At 39.6% G+C, this 20,465-nt stretch overlaps 1 protein-coding gene across 1 annotated transcript; it reads left to right on the top strand.

Annotated features, from left to right (window-relative positions):
- Window positions 1-11,728: 11,728 nt before the first annotated feature.
- On the top strand, window positions 11,729-18,926 carry LOC119481273 (E3 ubiquitin-protein ligase TRIM39-like). The gene is made up of 9 exons (XM_037758050.1): window positions 11,729-12,022; window positions 13,761-14,359; window positions 14,619-14,714; window positions 15,893-16,126; window positions 16,421-16,568; window positions 16,650-16,676; window positions 17,214-17,389; window positions 17,488-17,893; window positions 18,250-18,926. Exons 2-8 carry the CDS (start codon window positions 13,772-13,774, stop codon window positions 17,851-17,853), a joined length of 1,635 nt encoding a protein of 544 aa, XP_037613978.1. The 5' UTR covers window positions 11,729-12,022; window positions 13,761-13,771; the 3' UTR covers window positions 17,854-17,893; window positions 18,250-18,926.
- The last annotated feature ends 1,539 nt before the right edge of the window (window positions 18,927-20,465 follow it).

Raw genomic sequence — 20,465 nt, 5'->3', positions numbered from 1 at the left:
TGTTGTCCACAGTGTGCCACGGATGCGTCACACTGCTCATAAATTATCTTCTTTTACGGGCACTTGAAATACGCAACAGGTTTTCATGTGTGGGACAAGATAATTGACAGCTGTGTAACTGCATTAGGTGTTGGCACATCAGTCCAAACATGCCCTACAGGGCCCGAGTCCTGTACGACATCAACACCCTCAGCAGCTGGCAGATTGACCCTGCCCTGTTGGCTTCCCGTGAACATCTTTAATCAAACTTTGACTTATGATGCAGTAAGCTATTCCTTGTTCCTATTGAAAAAGAAACACCTGTGACACCTAGAATTATAGCAGGAACAATGCCAGATCCGTCTTGTAAACATCAGGGTGGACAACTCTCACACATTGAGACTCACGCAATTGACAAATTGATGTCACTTTCGCTGATTGACATTTTTCTCCAGATGTCCATTTAGCAGCTTTGATGTCTGGAGGACATTTTCATCATTGACCATGATTAATGACTTGGCTTTTCATCTATAAATGCTTTAAAATGCATTTGGCGGCTGAACTTTTAAACTAAATTCCTGGGGGTTGAGGAGTGATGTCCCCGACCCCTGCGGTGTGTAACGTCATAGAAGGTCTACTCGTAAAATGCACCAACATCACCGATACCGAATCTCACTCCAAACTTAAAACTTGGCAACCCTGCAACATTTTGTCAAGTGCCACTCCCATGTTTGTAGGTCACCCTCCGTTCTAGGTATCACTGGATAATCCGTAATTCATTTGTAATTTAAAAACGAAAAGAAAAACGGTAAATCTGTTATTTGTTTCAAATCCAAAAACGGAAAACATGTTTTATATGACAGAATCAAAATCAAATCAAAAAGGGTCTGTTTTTTTTTTCACTGGGATATATTACTCAAAATTGGCACTTTATTTGCTGTTCTCCTCCGTGCTTCGGTTATGTTCTGCTTTGCAGGTGCTCATGCAAAAGTAATTAAGTGGTCTGAAACTAATAATTATAGTGCCATACTTCATAATTAATTATATCCTACTGTTGGAGTACACTGTAATTATCATAGCCTTCATTTTATAACACAGCTTTGTTGAATACTCAATTCTGATTGGTCGGTTACGGCACTCTCTGTTATTTCTGGATAGCATGTATGGCTGCTTTGAATGACAGACTTGTTGCTATGGACACAGTTCTGATCATTGACCCAGGCGGATCATTTTGAAATCAATAAAATCATTTTTAGATCAATATTTTGTGTTCAATTATTGATTTCTTTAGTAAGTAGCCGTGTAATACGCAAATTTTGCTTTTTAAAGTGGTTGAAATAAACTTTTGGCTCCAAGTGTCTGATTCGTTTTGGCCATACTCGGTCTACATTATTACTGTACAAATGCATGCTTATTAAGTTTACTTTAAGTTAATTTTGCCAGTGTGATTGTGTTTCAGACAAAAGAACACAGGATGTCTCTGTTCAGTGCCAAAGGGAAGTGGTGAAGTAGTGAGAACAGTGTGCAGACTCTAATAAGGCCTAATTACTTGTAGCCTGCATATACTTAGCTTCTGTTTTAAATTCAACCAGTACATTTCGTCTTTTTACAAATCTGTATCATCATGTTGTTATTGCGGCATCCTTTTGATCTGTTTACAACAATGTTGCTGCCGTATTTAAGCCTAGATGACGTTATGTTGAGTGTTGATGGAGCAGCTACAATGTTAACATAGCCTGGCACTGATTGATCTGAACTCCATTCAGAGAACAATTATTTTAAAAGTTGTTAGCTCGTCGTTTTGCGGACAGACCTGACAAAGCAAGAATTCAGACTTTTTACATACCTGCATTATTATGTAGTTATTTCGGCATCCTTTTCATCTGTTTATTGCAATTAAATCATATGTATATCTGATTATTTGGGGTTCGTACTGCAGTAGCAACGTGTGGCTTGCTAGATACAGTCAGTGTATGTGAATACAGCTCGCCGCTGGGTGATGTTATGATGTTTTGTTTAACAGTTGAAATAGTACTACTGTAACCATAAATATAGTACATAATCATTTTTTACTGTGATTTATTTTACAGTAAGTACCTGGCAGCAATTGACAAGTTACTTACTGTAATTTTCTTTTACATTGAGTCACATGTCAATTGCTGCCAGTTAGTTACTATGAATTTCACGGTAAGTTTCTTACAGTGTAACATTGTATTTTATATATATTTTTTTCAGGATCTCATGATGTTTCTATGTTCTGGAGTACTGTGATCGCCATCGCCATCTTGTGGTGTTTTGATTTCCTGCTGTTTGCTGACCAGCAGGTGATGGTGATTTGACTTGATTACTACCTCTACAAGAAAGGTCTGTTTTTCTCTTTCACACAAGGAACATCTTGTCAATTGAAACGTTGCCTTTAAAAGAGAAAAGAACTATATATTTGGAGCCTAACAGTGCAGACCTCCTTTGTGTCCTGCATGTTAGTGAAGTAGTCATAAACTTAATGCAATGTTCCCACTCACTGGAGAAAGAGAGGTGTCTGACTGCCTTGTATTTTATTGCCACCGAGTGGAGCTATCAGGACATTGCAGGAAATTCTTACAGATGTATTTAAATCATTTCATTAGTTTATTTTTCAATTGCTAACACACTAAAATGACACACTGACGCTCAGAGAGCAAAACGTCTACTCAAGTCTGCAAAACTCTAAACACATTTTCCGCTTTACACCCAATTTGCAATAACACATGGCACTTTTTGCAACACACTGCACACAGTTGTCTAAATCAGAAACAGTAATCTGACATAAAATCACCCATAGTTAATTACGAATAATCACAGATTAATCGCACATTTTTTATTTTTTCAAAATGTACCTTAAAGGGTCAAGTATGTAATACTCTTATCAACATGGGAGTGGGCAAATATGCTGCTTCATGCAAATGTATGTATATATTTATTACTGGAAATCAATTAGCAACACAAAACAATCACAAATATTGTCCAGAAACCCTCACAGGTACTGCATTTAGCATAAAAATATGCTCAAATCATAACATGGCAAACTCAAGTCTGTAAAGGTGAGACTCATGGGTACCCATAGCACCCATTTTAATTCATATATCTTGAGGTCAGAGGTCAGGGGATCCCTTTGACGGCCCTTGACAACCCTAGAAAATGCATTAGATTATGTAAAAAATAAGTGTTCTTCTTGAAATCTAAAGGTCAAATAAACAAATAAAACTCTTGAATCTTGAATCTAGTATAATCTCAGATTTTATTTTATGGTTTGTACACACATACTAAAAGAAGACACTTCTCAGTTCAACAAACAGTTTGCAATAGACATGGCAGCACAGCTTTGCATCTATTTTACATCCTTAATCCCCTTTGAGATCATGGAACAAGGTTTCAAACCATCCATGCTTCATTTAAACTCACGAATGTTCAATCTAGAGGCAACATAGGAGAGTCAAGAATGCTCTTACATCCTTAAAAACTGGTAACAAATATCTGATTTCACTTTTAAAAACTCTAAGTAAGTTTCTTGAAAAAGCAGGGCACTGTAGTTTTTAACAAATGTTACTCAAATAGGATAAAACGCTTTCCTCAAAACGTAATCAAGAATGCAGTTTAGTTGTATGGGAATGCAACTTTGTACGAGACAAGGTTGGTCACCCAACGCAGTGTGGCTCAGAGGAATAAGTTGCATCACAGTTTGGCCACAGTTGATCGAGGATTTTCATGGGATTTGTTGACAATAAGAAATATATAGAATATCACTGGCCTTATCCTTGAAGCAATGTATTACATATATTAACAAGTAGGTACAAATAGTTAAGAAGAAATTATCGACTAAATAGTTTCATTCGTTTTTCACACAGTACAGTAACTCAGAAACTCAATGCCTAATTACTAATACAACAAAAAAATCCTACAAGTCATACAAGTCACTTTTTAAAAACAATTGTCCTCTGACGCTCTAAAATAGCTTTTATATTGATTAATATTTAAACCTGAACTATAAACCTTAGAAGCAACATAAATAAATACATGAAAAACAACCCGGTGTCATGAGAAGGCGGATAAATAGAATGACATTTCTGTGTGTCCTAATAAGGCCTTTTAGGCTTTTAGCCAGTCATTTATACGATCAAGGCTTAACGTTGTGATAAGGCCTTTCGCGCATCATTTAACGCCACATCATTACCGTGAAACAGTCGTGGTTACAGTATATTTCAGCAACAAAACTATGGTAACAGTCGCAGTTAGGTTTAGCCAACAAAAACGCTAGGTTTAGGAAAAACATGATGTTTGGGATAAAAATAAGTACATAAACTAAGTAAAATACGTTGGGAAACAACGTAACATAAGTACGAAAAGCACGTCAAAAACGTAACTAAAATCACTTCAAAATAACTAAACAACACTTTGGGACATGAACACCGCTCTTGAACAGCAGCTTCCTGGTGGATTGTCCTGTGTTTGTTTTTTTGTCAGTACGGACTACATGGCGTATGACACGCCAAAAGCAACAAAGGCATTGTTATTGCATGCAAAATGACTTTCAAAAGTGTCATTCATACGCCATTTAGTGAGACCGGGCTGTAGCAAGATATCCTATTAGTTTAATATACGGTCATAAATAGGTGAATGGTACTTAGTCTTTATGATTGCATCAGTAAACAAGGTAAGATATTACAGCTCCGTCTTCACTGCTTTGGCCTTCTTCTCTTTGTGGAAGATATCTTTGCCCGGCTTCTTTATCCAGGAAATTTTTAGATCTTCGGTAAACCCCTTCTCTTTCATCTTTTTCTGCAACTGAAAAACAAAAAAGGTTTGTACCAATAAAAATAATGAAATCATTAAGCATTAATTGTGAAATGTCTGTCTGAAAAAGTTACTTTTTGCGTTTTCCTTTAAGTATTTAATTTCCATTTTTCTACGCTACAAAAAGACAGAGTCCCCAAATAAAACTCTTTTGAATTTTCCTCCCAGAACTCTGTTGGAGCGTGTACCCCTGCCTATATTACAGGACTCTAAATCTCAGTTTACAGTCTGTCCTTCCTTTTTTTTCTCATATAATATCAACATACATATAGAACATCACATCATACACTTTATATATTGACATACAAATATACAGGCTGTTCTCATACACCGTTCGTAGCTGTACCTATGAGAAGTAATGCACTGTAATTCATATAGTATATCCCACTAAATTAATTCATATGTAATCCATATAATCGTGAACTAGGAAGTATAAAGAGTGACAAACGCTGCACAGGGAGGAGGTGATCAGAAACACCAGATTTTCGCTCAGGAGACCGCTGTTCGTGTCATGAGTACGCCTTCAGCCCATTTTTACGCCGCTTTTTTGTGTCATTTGTTCTCCACGCAAACGTCCGTAGTTAGTTAAGGCAAGAAAAACACTTAGGTAGGGTAAAGGAAAACATCATAGTGTACTTAAAATAATGACGTAGTATAACTAAGTAAAACACATACGGAAACAACGTAACTTAACCACGAAAAACAAGTCGCAAACGTCAATAAAAAACACACGACAATCGTCACGTGACAAACGTCACTAACGTAACAAAACACAGATCAACAATGGTCTTGAACACCAGTCTCCTGGTTGAAAGTCCTGTGTTTGTTGGACCCATCCATCTCCCCACTGCCCACCATTAAGTGGTCTTTTCCCGCTTTTTATACTACGTCACTAGCTCTTAGCATTTATATATGGATGCTTTTAAATTGCAGTCAGTACAGGATACATTGCGTACAAACATGCCAGAAATCAAGAAAGGCGTACTTATTACATACTGGCATTTATTCGCCTTTTCATGCGAATGGGCTGCCTAGACCTAACTAAGTACTTTTGTTGCCTAAACCTAATCAAGTTGTTTCCAGTTGAGACGTAAGTTTATTTTGAAAAGGCTGTATATATATAACGACGTGTTGCTGTATATTCGTCATATTTGTAGGAAAATGCACGAACAATTAGGAATAACTTTACGTAAGATATCATACGAACTGTTGTGTGAGGATACACTGAAATATAACATCATGTGCGATGATGACAATTACCTCATTCAGGATGGCCTCCATCACAGCAGGGTCATTCAGGTCCAATGTGGGTGCCAGTGCCGTCAGCTTAACAGTAACCTTATTTATCGGGTCTGGTGATGAAATAAAAATATAGATAAAATGGAAAATAAATTAGAACGTTTCCGTGTTTAGAAATTTAACACCACATTATCATGTGAGGTCATTCAGAGATGAAAATAACTCACCGTGTTGGTCTGGTGATGAAATAAAAATAAAGATAAAATGGAAAATAGATTAGAACGTGTCCTTGTTTGGAAATTTTACGCCACATAATCAATGTGAGGTTATTCAGAGATGAAAATAACTCACCGTGTTGGCACATGAAATGGAGTGTTTCGTTACAGGAGCATTCCATCCACTTTCCAAGGTAAGCAGAGTTGATCACACTGGCAGCACAGCTCTTAGTTAAATTTGACGGGTGTCCATCTGCCCAGTTTCTGAATTTGTGGTTAACGTCATCGGACCAAGCGCTCCAGATGAGTCTTCTCAGGCCGATAGCAACACTCTGGTCACCTGGTACCACCTGCTCGATCACGTCATTCTCTGTATCGTGCCTCACACTGGCCAGGCCTGTGTAGTGCTTTTTGCAGTAGTTCACTGCTTGCGTCCAACTCTTCATGGCGTTAATAAGGACATATCTCTGGCCTGAAAGAACTTTTTAAGGTCAGTTTGATTGATTTGCACATAAAAAAACGTAAATTGTAAAATGCTTTTTTCTGTCTTATTACTTTCCTTTACTGCTGCAACTAACGATTATTTTCATTATAGATGAATCTGCCACTTCTTTTCTAGATTAATCGACTAATCGTTGGGTGTATATACAGTATATTAACAATAAGGCTTGCCCGCTTTCCCCAGGTCAAGTAAAATGCCACGTCGGGCTAGTAAATCTAGCAACTCAATTACCCGAAGATTTTTTTTTACTGTACAGCCGTTTGTGGCGTGCTATAAATAAACTAAACTTGAAACTTAAGCTATCTCGCTTCATTCTCATCTCTGTTGAGAGTTGCATATGCGTAGTACCGATTGAGCACTCGCGTGAAAATGGCAGCGGGTAAAGACAAACTTTATGAGCCGAAGTGCAAGCGAGCATTTCAATTATCCTGGAAACAGGAGTTTAGTTGAGTGGTGTTAGAGAGGATGTGGGCGAAACTCCCAACTATGTATTGCAAGACTTTTGTTTGAGAGCCGGATCGGATAACTGATAATAACTGTGTGTCTTTGTGAGGAAGCACTGGCAGGAAACAGCTGGATTGCCTACTCCGGGTAGGGACTGAGTCTTTATCCCAAAGTGAAGGAGTTCAAATACCTCGGGGTCTTGTTCACGAGTGAGGGGACGATGGAACGTGAGATTGGCCGGAGAATCGGAGCAGCGGGGGCGGTATTGCATTCGCTTTACCGCACCGTTGTGATAAAAAGAGAGCTGAGCCCGAAGGCAAAGCTCTCGATCGACCGGTCAATCATCGTTCCTACTCTCACCTATGGTCATGAGGGCTGGGTCATGACCGAAAGAACTAGACCCCGGATAAGCGGTTGAAGATGGATGGATCCTTTACAGTTTGGAAATTGGCACACATTTATTTGGATCAAATTAAAATAATACATATTTGTAGAATTGATTATTTATTTAGCTGCTGGAAATAACAAACCAAAACAAATAACTTATTACTCACCTTCTGGGTCTGTATTGTCATAGCAGACAAAGATCTTTGGTTCATTGCAGGGATAATCATCCCAGAAACCTCCCTTTATAGAAACGCACATCGCTCCAATTCCTAACAAGCTATCTGGTTGACCTTCACGCCACTTCCTAAAGTCCCTCTCTCCCACTCTATATAAATTTAAGTCACGGATTGTCCACGACCAGCTATCTGGTTTGTCATACAGGCCTATCCACACTTTTCCCTCATAGCCACTGCCAGCAGCTGCGATCAGCTGCTTCATCTCCTCCATGTCGTCCACGCTGGCCAGGTCTGTGAACTTTTCTCTGCAGTACTTTTGAGCTTCGAGCCAAGTCTTTCGTTGAGTAACTAAATGGTAATGTTTAAGGCATGAATAGAGCTCTGTAAACAAAGAGACATTTATCATAGTAAGCAACATGTATCAGAGCCTTCCGTAACTCTTACAAATCACTATTGTAACCTGTATTACGATCTGACAACACTATATGGTTAAGATGTGGTTGGCAGGTTTAAACATGACTTGGTTGGGTTTAGGGAAAAGAGCATGGTTAGGGTTAAAAAAAACAAACACTTCAGCTTCTGCAACACAAATATAAATACTGACCTGATGAAAGCAGAATCCACAATATGGTTCTTCCAAAACCTGAGGATGAGAAAAATTCTTAAAACAAACCAACTATATAATTAATAATTAACATATACACAAGGAGAAGATTATGATACTCATTTATTTATAAGGCAGTCAAAACCGTCTTCTCGATGCTCGGGTAATCCCAATGGAGTTTATCAAGCTTTCTGAATTTATATTAAATCTGTAAAAAAGGCCTGCATTACAGTCAATATTTTTAAAACACGTCTTACCTGGACATACTGCGCTGCAGGCTGGTGACATCTCCAAACTCTCTGATTCTTGTCCCGTCTAAATCTCACTGAATTTAACGAACTATCACCTGGACAAACGTTGCTGCTCTGCCTTCTTATTTCCTCCTTTCTGCCTCTTCTTCTTCTTACCTATTCTCTTTAAAGCAAATTAATGACTTGATGACTTGATATGCAAAGCACTGATAATCTCATCCCCTGACTGCTGCCATGTGATCTCTTGCACACATGCTATACTTTGGAGTCATTTGGTGCCTCCTTGTTGCTTTGTGTCTCTTTGGGGTCATTTTGTGTCTCTTTGTGGTTGTTTTGCCCCTTTCTTTAGTCATGCTGCAACTCTGTGTGGTCTCTTTTTTCTTTTCTTTCTTTTTTACATCTCGTTGTTTTGTGTCTCTTAGCTGTTTTGTGTTCCTTTGTGTTAAATTTTAGTCTCTTTGTCGTTGCTTTATGTATCTTTGTTGTCATTTTGAGTCTATTTGTACTTGCTGTGTGTCTCATAGTAGTCATGTTGTGTCTCTTTGTGGTTGTTTTGCCCCTTTTCATAGTCATGAGTCACTTTGTGGTCTCTCTCTCTGTCTCTTTGCAGCTGTTTCGAGTCTCTTTGCAGCTGTTTTGGTGTTTTTGTCGCTTTTATAGTTGCTTTGTGTCTCTATGTAGTCATTTTGAATCTCTTTGCTGTCACTATGTGTCTCTTTGTAGTTGCTTCATGGCTTTTTGTAGTCATTTTGTGTCTCTTTGTAGATGCTTTGTGTCTCTTTGTAGTCGTTTTGTGTCTCATAGTTGCTTTGTGTCCCTTTTTAGTTGTTTTGTCTCTTTGTAGTCATTTCGTCTCTTTGTAGTTCCTTTGTGTCTCTTTGTAGTCATTTTGTCTCTTTGTAGTTCCTTTGTGTCTCTTTGTAGTCATTCTGAGTCTCTTTTTAGTTGCTTTGTGTCTCTTTGGAGTTGTTTTGTCTCTTTGTAGTCATTTTGTCTCTTTGTAGTTCCTTTGTGTCTCTTTGTAGTAATTTTGTCTCTTTGTAGTTCCTTTTTGTGTCTTTGTAGTCATTTTGTCTCTTTGTAGTTCCTTTGTGTCTCTTTGTAGTCATTTTGAGTCTATTTTTAGTTGCTTTGTGTCTCTTTGGAGTCATTTTGTGTCTCTTTGCAGTTGTTTTATGTGTCTTTGTGGTCATTTTGAGTCTCTTTGAATGACATTTTGTTGGTGAAGGCCCTGACACCTTGGGCCACTGGGTTTGTGCCCGGTAGGCCCATTCAGCAATTTATCTATACTTACACCTCCTTTTGAGACGCATACAGTAATTAAAGTCACTGTCCAATCTCAGACTCCTACAAATCACATTGGAAATTAAAATGCGAGCAATGAACTTCAACTTCAGTAATTTAGAGTTACTTATAAATGGAAAGACGTTCTCAAGCAAGTGAGAGTGAGAGGCTCTGAACTCTGATGTCACATAGTTTTTCTACTATTTTATTTTAACCACAGTTAAATTAAATTGAATTACAATTTCGTTGAATGGCGGAAAGTGATAGAAGCAAACTGTGAATCTCACACAATAAAACTGCAGGTCACATAAGGTCATGGATGGTTTAGAAAATGTTTGCTGTGGTTGATGCAAAGCAGATGTAAAGCCACACGGCCTCACCTGATGCAAACAGTATGCTAACATGAGGTGACCTGTGGTTCCTTGTTTGGATAAATAAATACACATTTAAAGTAAAATCTAGACATGGACTGTGTTCAAAATACAATTTCATAGTAACTTCTTTGTAGCTGAGCCTGGCCTCTGTATAGTATAGAGATTCACTATTTTAGCACCCTATGTCTGCCAGGGGTGCAGTTGTAGTTGTTGTGTGTCTCTTTGTAGTTGTTTTGTGTTTTTTTGTGCTCAATTTGTGTCTGTTTGTAGTTGTTTTTTCTGTCTTTTTGTGTTAATTTTGTGTCTCTTTGTAGTCGTTTTGTGTCTTTTTGGATTCATTTTGTGTCTCTTTGCAGTCGTTTTATGTATCTTTTTGTGGTAATTTTGTGTGTCTTTGTAGATGTTTTGTGTCTCGTTGTAGTTGTTTCATGTGTCTTTGTGGTCGTTTTATGTGTCTTTGTAGTTGTTTTGTATCTCTTTGTAGTCATTTTGTGTCTCTTTGTAGTTGTTTTGTGTTTTTTTGTGCTCAATGTGTGTCTGTTTGTAGCTTTTTTTCTGTCTTTTTGTGGTAATTTTGTGTCTCTTTGTAGTTGTTTTGTGTGTCTCCGTAGCTTTGTGTCTTTTTTTGATCATTTTGTGTCTCTTTGTAGTTGTTTTATGTGTCTTTTTGTGGTCATTTTGTGTCTCTTTGCAGTCGTTTTATGTGTCTTATTGTGGTCATTTTGTGTCTCTTTAGGCCCCTGGGCCTGTGCCTGTAATCCATACTGTTCTGCATGTACCTTTTCCAACTCTTTACTGAAGCAATATAATGTTCACATTGACTAAAACACAAGAATGCAGATGTTCTTTGTGTCTTTTCATAATTTTATGGACACTCTCCTATAAAGTTCAAACCAATTTCTACACAATTTTGTAGTTAAATGTGTATTGCCATCTGCTACTAAAGTCAGTTACAACACATCCTGTTTGTACTTTATGGACTTGTTAAAGGTCCCATCACACACCAGTCACATGATCTCTAATCTGTAAATGAGCCACTACTGGTCTTGTTCCAGGTGTTATCTGACAGGTACAGTAAATTGAATAAAAACCTCTCCTGCTTTATAAGAAAGACTACATTAAAATCCGCAATTACAGGCCCTTTCTGTGATCTGATGTGTTCTTCTTCATGGCCTTCATTCAAGCTCAACAAAGGGGGTATTTAACATCTTAAATAATGCTCGTGTCACTATAACCATAACCATGTCATGTTTGTAAATGCAATGCAGAGCTGCAGCATTCCTCACGTCAGGCTGAGGTTTTTCTGTGTTATAGGTGTGTCTAGTGGAAAAATGTTAACCGTTGGACTCAAACACCACACCCATGAGGCAAACACACTCCTTCCCTGTTTGAGAGCTACTATTATGTATTCCCATGATCCAATATGCACACAGATGTCATGCCACAGCATGTGAGCATAATAGATACAGTAACTAATTAGTTGGTTGGTTCGTAGATTGGTAGGTTGTGCTGCTGTTTTAAGATCTTTACAGTAAAGCAGACAGACAGAGAAACCAGTGCTGGGCCCAGGAGAGGGAGGGTTCAGGCTGATGAATAACTGTGTTGACATTACATTTTCCTGTTTCACAGCTAGCCCTGTAATGTATTGATACTCATTCACGCAGCAGGAGAGTCACCTGCTCTGCCGTCACCGAGGACAGAAGTGTGACTGACGAGCTTCATCTGAGAAAAGCAGCTGTAAGTTATGAGAAATATTCAAAAAATATGATCGCTTTTGTTGTGAAAAAGACTGAGCAGGTGAATGAAAGTGAAGTTTATGGATAATTCAAAAAGGGGAACAGCACTTTTTATAGTAAACTGTCAAGATATCTGACAAATATACAACTATATGTTCACATAGACTGATGGAAATACACGTTGTTGTGATGTATGCTGTTTTTGAGAAGTTGCTTAACAATTAGTGTGGTCTAAAGGGGTCTAAAAGTTGTTTTATTTAGTGCTGGAGAATGTGTCTTTTCCTTCTTTAAAAGTTGAAATGACTCACAATAGCAGTTTTGGACCAAAAACTTGTCATTTTCCTGATTATTGTTGGATTGAATGACGAGCTGAGCTGGAGGTATAGTGTATATTTGATTAATCAGATATATGTTAGGCCTGAAACCTTACCCTGTATGTTTATATTTGTATGTACTCAAGGGAATAATTGGATTTAATAATTATAATGAATTAATTATTTAAAAAAAACAAGATATAATATGTCAATTAGTGAGTTTTAGAGGGGATTTCATTACTTTCAGACACAGCTGTTTACTAGAATTTATGCTCAAAGAGTATCTGAGTCAGCAGATATCTTGTTTGTTGAATTACCCTTGAGCAAGGCAGTGAATCCCTGTTAATTTCATAGTAAGCTTTCTGTTGCTGGGCCTAGTAGTATGTTTTCTACATATGTTCAAACTTTGCCTATTTAGTGTTTACTAAATGAGGGATTTACACATCACTAAATAGTATTTTATTTGCTATAAGACATTTCTTAAAGGTACAGTGTGTAGAATTTGGCAGCACATTGTGCTGTGGCTGCAGATTGCAACCAGCTGAGTACCCCTCCGCTCACTCCTCCCTTCCCAAGACTGCGGTAACGTGAGCCGCCGAGTGCAAAACCGTGGTAACGCTGTTCGCCTCGCTCAGAGGCCATCCTTACCATAATAACACTACTGGGAGCAACGGAAGTCAGACGGCGGCTGGCGGTACCACGGTTTCGCTCTCTGCAGCTCATATTACCACAGTTTCACAAGCGTGTCGGAGAACTACGGTGGCCTTCAGGTGACGTAAAAACGTGAAAGGCTCTCTCTAGAGCCAGTGTTCGGTTTGTCCGTTCTGGGCTACTGTAGAAACATGGCGGAGCAACATTGCGGACTCCATGAAGAGGACCCGCTCCCTATGTACATATGAAGGATTCATTCTAAGCTAACAAAAACACAACGATTCTCATGTTTCAGGTGATTATACCTTAATGAAAACATAGTTATGAATATTATATTCCATTTATGCCAATAGATTCCCCCAAAATATTACACAGTGTTTCTTTAAGTTTAATTTGTGCAACCTGATTTAGTACAGCCTGATTTATTTTTATAGCAAGCAAAAATAATGATTATTTCTAACTTTAATATAAGTATTAGAGCTGTTTCCATTGGTAATAGGGTGTTGGTAGTTGTGTGGATATTGTCAGTGGGAACTGAGGTGGGCGTGTCTGGTATGTGTTGCCTATTTAGCTGGGAAAACAATGACTAATGCCCAAAGCTCACCAAACAGTGCAGGGTGTAGAAATGTGTGGCTTCTAATGCAATATGGAAGTTCAGTCCTCTTTCTACCCGTGTACATTTGTGTTTGTTCTGTGGGTATAAATCTCAGCGTGCACTTCCTCTATTAAAGATCTTCCTGCTGAGCACTGATCGCCTAACTTCCTTTTTTACAGTTCTGCAGACAATGGCCTCGTCGGGTAACATGCTACCAGAAAAACAGTTCCAGTGCACCATCTGTCAGCAGGTGTTCACCGACCCGGTCACCACTCCCTGCGGACACAACTTCTGCCAGGCCTGCATCCAGAATGTGTGGCACAGCAGCGAGGTGTGCCAGTGCCCCACCTGTAACAAACAATTCACCTCCCGGCCTGAAATAAGCATCAACACGGCCTTCAAAGAGCTGGCAGACACATTCAGGAAGATTATAGTCTGTTCCTCGGCGTCACCGCAGTGCGCGGCCAAACCGGGCGAGGTGGCGTGTGACGTCTGCGCCGTGACCTCCCTGCAGGTGAAGGCCCTGAAGTCCTGTCTGGTGTGTCTGACGTCGTACTGCGAAGCCCACCTGGAGCCCCACCGGAGAGTGGCCACCCTGAAGATCCACAAGCTGATTGACCCGGTGAAGAACCTGCAGGACAGGATGTGCAAGAAGCACGAGAGGCTGCTGGAGATGTTCTGCAGGGACGAACACAAGTGTGTGTGTCAGTTCTGCACCGAGACCCAGCACAAAGGCCACCAGACTGTTAGGATAGAGGACGAGTGTGTTGAGAGGAAGGTAGAGTATGCTCTGTGTTATACGGGTTTAGGAAATATGGGGTTCTGAAGAGAGCAAAAGCAATACTGATATATTTCTATGACGAGTGCATTGATGATAATATTAATTGTCATGGGAATGAACACATGAAACATAGTCCTTCTGCACATCTCTAGAGGGGAAATTGAAATCTTGAATATTAGTCTCATTTGCTTGTACTGTTGGTGAACAACTTACAGTCTGCCAACTGAAGGTTTTAATTTCCGTTCTGCCTGCTTAGGTCCATATGAAGAAGACTGAGGCAGATTTCCAGCAGATGATCCAGGAACGAATGAAGAAAGTGGAGGAGATCAAAAGCTGTCTGAAGCTCAGCAACGTGAGTGGTAATGGAAATGTCTATCTGGGTTGTCATCTGTCTTGTTTGAATTCAGCTGGTGACTTCACATTATCATCACGCATTTGCAACTGTAACAGATAACAAATGATGTCTTGTGCGATTCAAAACATTAATGCCAGTCTCTCTTCCTAGACTTACCATCCTTACTGATATATATAATAAAAATACACAAGTATATACCCCTTGTAAAAGAGGCAGGGGCACTGATTTCTACAAATATGCAAACACAAGAAGTCCCTGAATGGGCAAATCAAATACATGCAAATGCACATTCCTCCTAAGTACATTACTTTTTAATGTGAATACTGTGTTTCTACTGTTTACCTCGCAATAGTTGTAACAAAATATAGAATTGTTGCAGCCATGAGTGTCTGATTAGCCTTTAAAATCTTGAATCTGTTACTCAAACTGGACTCAAGCTGAATCCCTGATTACAGATTGAAAACGGTAATGCTCTCTCTAGCTCTAAGGCTGCATCCCAAGTCTCTTAAAGGAACAGCATGTAACATTTCGGGGGATCTATTAGCACAAATATAATATCCGTAACTATGTTTTCATTAGTGTATAATCACCTGAAACTAGTAATCGTTGTGTTTTTGTTAGCTTAGAATGAGCCGTTTATATCTACATAGGGAGCGGGTCCTCTTCACGGAGTCCGCCATGTTGCTACAGTAGCCCAGAACGAGACAAAGAGAGAGCCTTTCACGTTTTTACGTTACCTGAAGTGTTATTATGGTAATCTCTCTCTCTCTGAGAGAGGCAAACGGTGTAACCACAGTCTTGAAAAGGGAGGAGTGAGCAGAGGGGTATTCAGCTGGTTGCAATCTGCAACCACACCACTAGCTGTCGCCAAATCCTACACACTGCACCTTTAAATTGCATCCACGTTTTCCTCACTTCGATGCATCCCCAGTGGGAGGGAAGCAGGGAAACGATGCAAGTGAGGGAAACGTGGGTGCAATTTAAGAGACTTGGAATGCACCCTAAGACTTTTCTGGAGTGGTTGTGAAAGGCATTATGGGAACTGTAGGAAATCCAAAACAGATACAGTACCCAAGGTAGGGCAAAGGAATTAGTTTGAGGATGGGAAAAAAAACCTCATACATCTGACTGCAACTTCAGTTTACATATTAATGTTCAATTTTTTTTTATCCCAGACGAGTGCAGAGAAGGAGATGAAGGACAGCGACCGTCTCTTTATGTCTCTGATTCGCTCCATCGAGGAGAGACGAGCTGGGGTCAACGTGAAGATTAAGGAGAAGCAGAAAGCAGCAGAGACGAGGGCAGAGGAGCTCGTCAACGAGCTACAGCAGGAAATCGATGAGCTGCAGAGGAGAAACGCTGAGATGGAGGAGCTGAGGGACAGCGAGGACCATCTGCACGTCCTACAGGTGACAATCGACCTTAAAACGGCGACGGTGGTTAGTTCAGGTGTCAGTAGGTAAAAGGACAGAAATTGGTCAAAACTAAATCTTCAGGGGTTACAGTCAGTTCCATTTCAGCATCACATAAACACCTTTCCACCATGATAAAGATAAAGCAAAACACTGAATATTTGTGGTTTTCAGTTGAAGATAAAAAAAGGCAGAAAGTATAGTATTGTATTTATGTAATCTTATATCAGTCAAACTCTCTAAATCAATACATTACTCAAATATCTTCTTCACTCTGTTTCCCTCTGTTAGAGGTCGCCCGCTCTTATGTCTCCTCCACTCACCAGAGAGTGGACGGAGATCGGCGTCCACTCTGAACTCTGTGTGGGGACGGCGAGGAGAGCGCTGTCTAAACTGGACGACACCCTGAAGAATGAACTGGACGGTCTGAAGACAGAAGGTAGAGTGAAATGAAAAGTCCTGTCTGGCATGAATCGCATTCGCTACCCTCAAACTAAACTGTTTTTTATCTTCCTGACAGAGATGAAGAAGATGCAGAAATATGCTGGTAAGATCTCGCTCAACATAATTCTATAGTTTCAGTTTCCAGTTCAGCAACACACAGACTGCAGCAGTTTTCACCAAGATTGTCCCATTTGTCTAAAAACAAAAACCACCAGAATAATTTTAAAGATAGTGACTTAAAATTCACTCATTAATTTATGTTTGATTCTTTTTTTGTTATTTATGGCAATAGCTGTCTCACTGTTATGGTCTTTAACAAATGAATGTAATCATTCATTCATTTAATCTCAGTCTGCAGAGCCCTGAAGTCCCACCACTGTTGCTACACAGAGAGCTGTTAGTTTTTTATTGAAAGTTTATTCATATTTAATGCATCCAAATTGCACCAACTTTGACACTGCACGTCCTTGGGTCAGCAGCAATACACCCGTCAAGTGTGAAGTAGATCGGATGAACGGTTCTCGAGATGTATGAAGGACACACACACACCGCACACACATACTGTACATACATACACCTCTTCCAATCCCAGATTCCAGATTTTGCATTCATTTACATTCTCTCCATCTTATCTTCCTAGCTGATGTGGTTTTTGACCCGGACACCGCCCATCCAAACATCGTCCTGTCAGCTGACGGAAAGCAGGCGGGCCGCGCCGAGCTGCTGCACATCGTGCCCGACAACCCCCAGCGCTTCGACCCCGTCATCTGCGTTGTGGGCAAGAGAGGCTTCCTGTCCGGGAGGTTCTACTTCCAGGTCAGCGTCTTCTTTAATGACGGACTTATTGTAGAAAGGTGTCATGTAGTGTAGTTTCCCATGTTCAGTGTTTCATATTCTCTATCGTCGTCAATCAGGTTGCAGTTGGGACAAAAACCTACTGGGACCTGGGCGTGGTCAAAGAGTCCGTCAACAGGAAGGGGATGATCACCTCCAACCCAGAGAACGGCTATTGGACGGTGCGGCTGAGGAGCGGGGAGGAGTATCGCGCCTTGGACTCCCCCTCAGTCCGTCTTTCCTCCAAGGACAAGCCGAAAATTATCGGAGTGTTTACGGATTACGAGGCGGGAGTCGTGTCGTTCTTTGACGTGGAGGCCAGGTCTCACATGTACACCTTCACTGGGTGCATGTTCTCGGAGAGGATCTTCCCCTTCTTTAGCCCGGGTGTTTTTGATGAAGGGAAGAATACAGCGGCATTGGTTATCACGGCTGTCAATCATTAAACATGAGGATGAGCCTTATCGATTTTGACTTACAGAGCTGATTCCGTATTTAACAGTAGGCTTTCTCAATATTTCTACTGCACATACACCAGCAGCTCTCAATTATTGTAATGCCCCACACCATCAATACAAGGCATGTTGAACCTTTAAGCATTAATAGGAAATGTTTTACAGTTGCATGCAAAAAGATGCATTCGGAGCAACAAAGACTGGACTGCTATATCAGCCGATCCATTACGGTTCAGCAACCAACCATGATCTGTGATAGTATAGAAGCTACTATGGATCAAAGTACGGCAATGAGTGAATCCACATTAAATATGTGTTTTTATAATATGCCACTGTTTGGCAAGAAAGACACAACAACTAACCATAATATCTCTAACTACATTTATAATTAAATTGACACATGTTCTATTACACAGACTCATGACCAGCGAGCCACCAGGGGGCGATCAAGATGTTTTGGCTTCACTTTTCGGGAGCTGTCACGTCGGCCTTCTTTATATACAGTGTATGTCAAAGACAGAATCTTAAAAACCTCTACCCTTTGATAAAACACAGCCAACCACAATCAGACGGCTGAAACACCAGCAGCTGCTTAAATGATCAGAATTGCTCCCTGAAGTATTTTACAATAGAAAGTAAGCCTATAGTCCTGTTAGTAATATGTTTAATTTTCATATGTTATACAGGGTTTTTGTATTATTATGCATTGTTCAAAGGCCTCAGGGGGGCTGAGGAGGTATACACTACAGCCCAGTATGAATGTACTTTTTAGGAGAAAGGATTGATAATGCCAAATGCCAAACTTCTAATCAAATCATCAAACCTGTGCAAAATTGTACCTGACATGTTCATGGTTGTGTTGTGCCAAATGGACTTTACAGGCTTAGCATATCATTGTGTTTGCAATGCAGACTTTTAACTGAATTTTACATTACATTGACATTCAGGTGGTGCTGATTAACCTGATCAAAAATGCTACGAGAATAATGCCTCGACTAGCGTGTTCCAATCAGTGTTTCTATGGTGATTTGTTTTTGGAAATAAAGAAACTTGTTCTACTCTTGGCCCAGAAAACCCTTTTCTGTTTTGCAAAACTTTTGCATCAGTCCCTCCCGACAGAGCGTCCATGTTTCCATGTGCTTTGCATTCTTAGAGGACATTCGCCAAACCATGCAAGGAGGATAAAGAAGGAAGCATTCAGTAAGAAACTTTAATAAACAGTGCACTACTCTACTACTGTGAAGTCAAGTGTCTGCTTGGGCGTCATTATCCCTTTTTGCGTAGTATCTTGACGCAGAAGGTTTGCAGGTGGTTAACGTTGTGAAACGGTGGCAATAAAACTACTTGATAGCGTCAGGTTGGAAAAGAACATCATGGTTTGGCTTCAAATAAGCACGCTTCTAACGTAACGTAAGCTACGGACGTGGCGTCATGTGACCCAGTGGTTTAGCGTTAACGTTGTCAGTAAAAATGACTCAACTTGACACGAACGCCGAGTAATAGTAATAGTGCTGTGTTTGTTTGACCCTTCCACCAACCCTTCTTCCAGCCCTTAGCAGACTTTCTCTCTCTTTATACTACGTCTGTTGCTTTGAGCGTCTATTAATGACGCAGATAAGTTTACATTGAAGTGTCATACCAGTGAGTAGATGAAACAGGGACATTTTCCTAAGAGAGTAAACAGACAGGCCTCCTAATTTGAATATATAAGCTGTGTTGCATTGAAGGGATACAAGAAACAAGAGAGGACTCCTGCCAGGTTCTCTTGTTAGAGATCGTCGGCTTTCTTCATCACAGGTGAGTTTTATCATCACAACAATTATGTGATGACATTTATGATGGTTTGGCTTTTTCCTAAATTTGAATTTTCTTCATGCATGGTTTTATTATCTAATAGAAACCACAGACCAAGGAAAGGGGAATATTTGGCTTTTTGGTACTCTCAGGTGAAGTAGTGATCGATATCTTGCAGTAACACATGATTATAAGCAGTTGCTCTTCTCAATCTTTACTCAAGTACTGTACTAGAGTACAATTTTGTGGTACTTGTACTTGAGTTTTCCCATTTTTTGCTACTTGTACTTCTATTCCACTACATGTCAGAGGCAAATATTGTACTTTTTACTCCACTACATTTACTTAACAGCTTTAGTTACTTTTCAGATTAAGTTTAAATTTTATACATTAGTGATGTCAAATTTTTTAAAAATGGTCTCTCTTTTTCCAAAAATGAAGTCTAACTTTGGAGCGTTATTTAGCTTCCTTCCTGATATGACACGGTTGGTATCAATAGATTCCTTGGGTTTTCTAGTTTCATATGATATCTGGACCTTCATTCGGACCTTCGCTTTGAAACAGAACCTGTTACAGCCTCTGAAAGACAGTAATGTCGGTCGTGAGACCAATAATACTGTCGTATTATTATTATTATTATTATTATTATTATTATTATTAGGCAAGGCAAGGCAAGGCAGCTTTATTTGTATAGCACATTTCAACAACAGGGCAATTCAAAGTGCTTTACAGAAACATTCAAGAACATTGCGACAAAATGCAAAAGAACATTAAGAAATAATTAAAACAGTTATAAAAACATAAAAACA

This window comes from Sebastes umbrosus, chromosome 22 (assembly GCF_015220745.1).
Source record: "Sebastes umbrosus isolate fSebUmb1 chromosome 22, fSebUmb1.pri, whole genome shotgun sequence".
NCBI lineage: Eukaryota > Metazoa > Chordata > Actinopteri > Perciformes > Sebastidae > Sebastes > Sebastes umbrosus.
This window is presented reverse-complemented; position numbering and strand designations above follow the sequence as displayed.